Below are 6,710 nucleotides of genomic sequence, written 5' to 3' on the forward strand. Positions count from 1 at the left end.
CATTATTTTTCCATGTCAAACATCAAATAAAGAATTTGTTCATGACAAATTTTGTAACTTGGAGTCTATTTCTCTTAAGCCAATTGATGAGAATGCAAAATGTCATATTTACCCCCCTTAATGTCTAGTATTTTATACTTATTTGTAGCCTAAAATGTACTGATTATTATTCTATTTTGATTTAGGAAGCAAATGGGAGCGTTAAATGCAAAACGGAACTAATTAGGTGAATTCGGATAGTTTCGACATTGCTTCGTAATATGGGCATAACTCTCTCATCCGAGCTCCGATTGAAGTGATTAAAAATGCTGTGGAACACTAAGAAACAGATCTACAACTTTCATGTTTTGAGTTTGGAGATATACTCACTGCATCAAGGTTGTAATCGGGCTTAAAGTTGAAGCACCTGCACTGCTGATGTTCTGGAACATTCCGCCTTGTCATGCAAGTCAAAGAGGTAGTTTATTATTGGAAGATTTGAAGAACTGTTGCGTGCAAGTTACAGCTGGACACAACACTTTCCTATTTTATTTTAGGACTTTATTTTATTTTCAATTAATCATAATCAGATTAGGATAAATGTTATTTTAGGATATAGAATATTTTTTAGGAGATTTAGTAGAATTAAAATACGGGAATTGGATTTTGGAAGGGGGAGATTAGACCAGGATTAGACACGCCTCTCTTTTCTCTCTTTTGGAATTTTCTCCTTTGAATTTTTCGTGATGGCCATGAATGGCTAACTTTCATAACTTGGTCGAAGGAAACAAAGGCCTCGGAATCAATAAATTGTGAGATCTAATCTGTTTTATTTTAGTGTTCAATTTTTGTTTTGAGGATTGAATGTTCTTCTATGCCTATTTTCATGACTGTTTCATTTAATTACTAGGAGGCCTACTAGTGTTTTATTTGTTGCAATCTACTGCTAAGTTTGATATCAAATCCGTAATTGTTTGATCTCTCTAACTTGTGAAGTAATTAGGGTTTAATAATTTGCTACGTCAGGAATCATTAAATCTTAAGAAGAACACTCAACTAAATTAAAAACAACCGCTTGTGTTTGTGTTGTTCAGCTTCATCGATTTTTCTCGCCCTTAAGGCTGCCACTAGATTAAACCTTTAGCGCTTGTCTAGGGTTGTTTAGTAATAAGATTAATTAGATCGTTTGTTTCCTAATTAATTACAACTAAGGAGAAATAGGAAAATAGTTCCAACGGTGAATACTCAAGGTATGAATTGATTTATATTTGCATCAATGATCAGTTGTAAGATTTCGATGGTGGATGTTGACTTAGACCGAGTTTCGTTATTTTGATTGATTTCGGTAATTTAACATGAACTGTTTTTCCTGAAAGTGTTTCTGTTTTACTCAAACCACCCCCCCCCCCCCTGCCTTGTTCACGTAACATAAAACTTGGCTAGACACTCTCCGTGGGAACGATCGTTACTCACACCACTACATGTGTTTTTAGGTCTTAATCTTGGTTGCCTACGACAGCACACCACCAATTCGTCTCAAAAGTCAAAAACATTTTAGAAAAAAAACTAGACACGTGTCACCAACTTATATTTTCTAATATTGTTAAAAAGGTAAAAAAATATTAGAAAGTAGAAATTTTATCAGTTGTAGAAATTCAGTTTGCTGGGACGGAAAGTCAAGAAACACTAAACTTACCAATCCTGCATACCGACTCGATATCCTAATTGACGTGATAGGTAGCCTCATTCCAATCATGTCTCACTCCGTGTGAGTTGGGATATCCATTCGATATACAAAATCGATAAGTGTAGTCTTGTCTTTAAAAACTATAGTTAAGATTAATATTCTGAAACCCGGACCGAAAAGTGACTCGATCGAGTGACTGGTTTTCGGTCTAAGCGATCCAACCAGTCTGACCGACAGGTCAGGTCAGACCGATGATGTCATCAAATATTATATTTTAATATTTATTTTCTAACATGCCATTTCATCTTTCTCTTTCTTCTTTTCTCCTTCATTTTTTTTCACGCTCTTTCTTTCCATCCTCTCTTTCTTCTTTATATTATATATTTTCTAAATGTCACCTCATCTTCCCTTTCTTCTTCTCTACTTCATCCTTTTTTTTTTTTCCCTCTTTCTCGCCGTCTTTTCTCTTTCTTCTTTACTTCTTCCATATTCTCTTTTATTTTCTCACCTCCTCTTCTCTTTCTTCTTCTGCATCTTTTGAAGACTTGAAGGCTGAAAGCTGAAGCTTGAAGGAGATCCGAGATCGCGAATGGAGGAGGAGGACTAGACTGGAGATATGGAATGAAAAAGTAGCAACCCAAAAAAAAAAGCAAAAAGCAAATTTTTCAAATGGCAGACAGCTCACAGCTCAACCGCAAAAGCAAATTGAAATGTATTAAAAAATTTGGGGGTTTGACACTTTGACTTTGTGTTTGTGATTTTAAATTTTTTTCATATTTTTAATTAGTGGACCGGATTTTTTTGTTATACCAGTTGGACTGTCAGTTTGTTACAGTATGACGGTCCTACCACGGTTTGAAACGGGCTGATACAAAAATCCGAGTTTTTACTCTTTTCAAACCAGAAATATAAGCGAAACCCAGTCAGATTGGTTCGACCGCCCAGTCCGGTCCAGGTTTCAGAATATTGGTTAAGACGACTCTTTGTTTTTTAAAGGATTCGGTGATTGCAACTTTGATTAATTTTACACAAATTTATAACTACTAATATTAATGTAAATTCACATGATTTCAATAATAATTATATTGACACTGAGAATTCACATTTTCATTATGCTTGTAACATTTTGTTCCCCGAAATTCTCCCCCGTCTAACATTTTGCTTTCTTTTCTTTTATATTTATTTTCCAGAAATCTACTTTAATAAATTTCACGCAATTTTACTAAAACCAGTTTCGTTAACTTTACTATTTTTATAAAATCTTGCTTCAAATTTTTTTAAAATTATCACAATTTTTTATGAAATTCATTAACACCAATCTAACATTTAATATTCTGCAAAGTTTATACAAACCAACCAAATAAAATAAAAATTCCAAAAATTTGACAATAATTAATCAAGTATTTCTAACATAAAACTAAGATTAAACTTTCCTGTTTTACAATTCCAGTGTTTTACCAAATTTTCACACAAAAATGATAATAATAATAATAATAATAATAATAAAGAAATAAACCTCAACTCAAAAGAGGAACCGTATAATCGCCGTGATCATCAGCATCATCACCAACATCACAATCGTACATAGATCCAACAAGCATCAACTGATCTTCCAAGTACCGTTGTAACAAACCCACTTCCCTTTCATCCTCAAATTCACATCCACAGCAACCCTCTTCACATCGCCGTAGCCTCTCTTCATCTTGACGTTTTCTTCTTCTCCAGAATCTGATAAATACTTCGGCGGCGCACAGAAAGGGGAAACACGCGCAGAGGAGAGGGAGGAGAAGGGGTGAACAGAGTAAGAGAAACAAGTATCGGCTCCGTCTCGAGCGGAGCCATGAGCCGATGGCTACAGCCAACATGGAGGAAGAAGCGGTGGCCGGGTCATGGCGTGAAGGGGAAGGGGTTGGAGTTCGTGGAGAGGGTTGAGTTGGGAGTTTATCGTAGTTTAAATTGGAGGTAGGTGAAAGAGAAGGAAAGGCACATGGGTCTGGATTTTTATACACGGGGACCATGTGAGCGTGGAGTGTGAAACTGTGAATCCAAATGATACAACTTGATGCTTCCTTTGTTAAATTTTAGTTTTATTTTGTGTTTGTTTTTCTGGGTACAGGTATTTTGAGGAAATTTAACTTGACAGACCTCCCAAATTTGCATCTAAAAAAAAATGACCTTGAACAAATCTTGCAATTTTTTTTAAGTTAGAAAAACTGACCTGCCAGACTTAAAAGATTCATTAAACATGTAAATCAGGTTAAACTAAAAATATTTAAATATATGTGGGTAATATTATAATTGACGGAAGTTTGTTAAAATTTTGAAAATAAAAAACGACCCCCTCCCTTCATAATCTTTTAATCGAGCAATATATCCAAAAAATGACCGACGAAACACTTTCGACTTCTCTACAATTTCTCGAGATAAAAGTTCTCTATTTCCAGCCAATATTCGATTCTAAAGATTCGTTACACAAAATCAAGGCTAATATTCACAAAGAGGAGGAAAACCCAACCCCACTCCAAATCTTAGACTCCAACGGCGACGGCTGTTCAAAGGCTGTCGAAGAAGACACTCCGGTGGATCTTTCGATGAGTCAAGGTGGTCCAGAGGTAGAGGAGACAATGGCGGCACAAGAACAGAGAGAAGAATCGAAAAATGGTTCTAAAGAGGAGGACGTCAGCGATAATTTAGGCGAGTAGGAGGACGCCAGTGAAGAAATGATACGTTTTTTACTGGTGGTTTTGAATTTGATGAATAATTTGATTGGCTTGTGCGAATTTAAGGGATATGTAGTTGATTTTATTGTTACGGTGGTTGTGGCATTTTGTCGAGTAGTTGGCGGCATCGAGAGAGTAGCTTTGTTTGGGTTCCAAAGGATGGGGGAAGGCAAGGGAGGTCGTAAGGAAGTTGTTTATGGGAGGTTGGAGGGATAGGGATGGCAGGAGGTGGTGCAGCCCCTCCTCTTGCAGAGCAGCCCTCCAGCCCCCCTATTCCACCACCTCCTGCCATCCTCAGCCATCTCCAGTCATGGAACCTGCCAAAATAACCTTTATAAGGCCTGCATTGGCTTCATCGGTCCTCTCGAAGCCAAAAACACCCACTCCCCGATCCCCTCGAAGCCCATATCCCCTAAGTTGGCAGCCTAAAGGTTGTTTTAGGTTTCTTTTTTTTTTTTGCTGATATTTAGTTTATATTGATTGTGCAGATTTTCCAAAGCGTAAATTATAAAGATTATGGGTTGAAGGTTGTAAGCAATAAGATACCTTACTTCCCTGTAAGCGTGACAGTTAGGTCGAGTTGACAAGTTTTTATGAGAATAATGGAGATTTTAGAGGAACAAAAAAAGGTTATGGACCGATTTAAAGAGAGTTGTTTCGGTCATTTTGCAGACATTGGAGAAAATTGGAAAAAGGCATTCTAAGGGCAAAGAATGCATTATATGTTGCTACACTCAATTAAAAGCCAAAAAAAAAAAAAAATGAAATGTGGTTCGTGGTGGATGGGAAGTCACTACGTTTTTGGATGATGGAATATGTCTTGATGACAAGCTTAAGATGTGGGGCATTTCCAGATGCGAAAGAGCAAGAGAGAATAACGAAGAGTATGGCAGCCGATAACTTGGCTAAAAAGGTTTTGGGGGGAAAGGCGTCTATTACGGGATGCGATTTAGAGGAGAGGTTAGGAGAAGGTGGGTATACCTCTTCAGAGAAGTTCAGTTCAACATGTGTCTAGTATGGTTCGTGCATTCGATCCTAATGGCTTCTGACTCAACAAAAGTCGTTAATATGGATTGGGTGAGTTTACAAGCAACATGGACTTCTTTAATGCTTATCCATGGGGACAGGTATCATTTCAGCTAACCATCGACTCCCTGCGTGGAAAAGACATGGTGATAAAGCATCGTCAAGCTGTCAAGAAGGATAGACCGAGCACGTACAATTTGTTTGGCTTCCCATAGGCAATACAGGTAAATATTAATAGCTTTTTGTATTAAAGGATTAATCTTTTGAATATGCACTTACTTTTAAATGTGGCTTAAATTTGATTGATTTTTTTCTTATTGCAGGGAGTCGTCTGTCCCTTCCTCACCCCTACTAGGGGTGAAGCGGAATAGGAGTATTTTCATCATTCAGAGCACTAGACAATGCAGCAGATGAAGGGATAGACTGCCTAATGCGAGACCTAGAAGGGGTCACACATGTGAGTACAGCTACAGGGCCACTAGTTAAGAATGTTGTTGAGGCCAAGGATGATGAAGCTCCAATCGGCGGGAGGGAGGAGGAGGAAAAGATTCGTACGCCTCCACCCAATTGGCAAACTAGTGCAACAAGACCGCTTTGCCAAGGAGTCGGGGTCAGGAGAATGAGGTGGTTGACCTCATAAACGATATGTTTAAGAGTTTTACAATAGCCATTTATGAGAGTTTGAGAAGATGAAAGAGCGGATGAAAAAGGTAGAAGAGAAAGTTGATAGAGTGGAGAAGAAAGTTGATAGGGTGGTCGAGGAACTTGGTGGGGTATTGAAAGTAGTTGAAGTGAAACCTAAGTATAAAAGAGAGAGCTGAAAGAGTAAGCACATAAAATCTCCTTACACGGTAGTAACATATGGAAAGAAGAGGAAAACAAAGAAAAAAATGAGGAAGTCCATGAAAGTGGAAAAGCAAAAATGGAGGAAGGTAAGGAGGAACGCGAAGGAAGTGGGGAAGTGAAAATTGAGGAGGGTGAGGCGGGACGCGAAGAAAGTGGGGAAGTGAAAATAGAGGAGGGTGAGGAGGAAGGCAGAGGAAGTGGGCAAGTGAAAAAAGAGGAGTTAAAGGTCGATTTGTATAGGCCAATAGATGAGGAAAAGAAAAAAACTCTTCTATGCCTGTTACAATGATTTTCGAAGTGATAGGCGTGTGAAGTGCAAGATCGGGGATTATCCCCGGGAGTGTTTGAAAAGATGTTGACAATGGGTAGGTGGCTCGACGACTCGATCAGTTATTTTCTCTTATTTTTGCTTATGTGTTCCACGAGGTACCGTATACTTATCATGTTGTTTT

General features: G+C 38.0%; 1 protein-coding gene across 1 annotated transcript; it reads right to left on the reverse strand.

Annotated features, from left to right (window-relative positions):
* Positions 1-3,047: 3,047 nt before the first annotated feature.
* LOC116125929 lies at positions 3,048-3,728 on the reverse strand. Its single transcript, XM_031411643.1, has one exon. It carries the CDS (start codon positions 3,682-3,684, stop codon positions 3,184-3,186), a length of 501 nt encoding a protein of 166 aa, XP_031267503.1. The 5' UTR covers positions 3,685-3,728; the 3' UTR covers positions 3,048-3,183.
* Positions 3,729-6,710: the final 2,982 nt, after the last annotated feature.

The sequence above is a fragment of the Pistacia vera genome, unplaced genomic scaffold (assembly GCF_008641045.1).
Source record: "Pistacia vera cultivar Batoury unplaced genomic scaffold, PisVer_v2 Contig173, whole genome shotgun sequence".
Taxonomy (NCBI): Eukaryota; Viridiplantae; Streptophyta; class Magnoliopsida; order Sapindales; family Anacardiaceae; genus Pistacia; species Pistacia vera.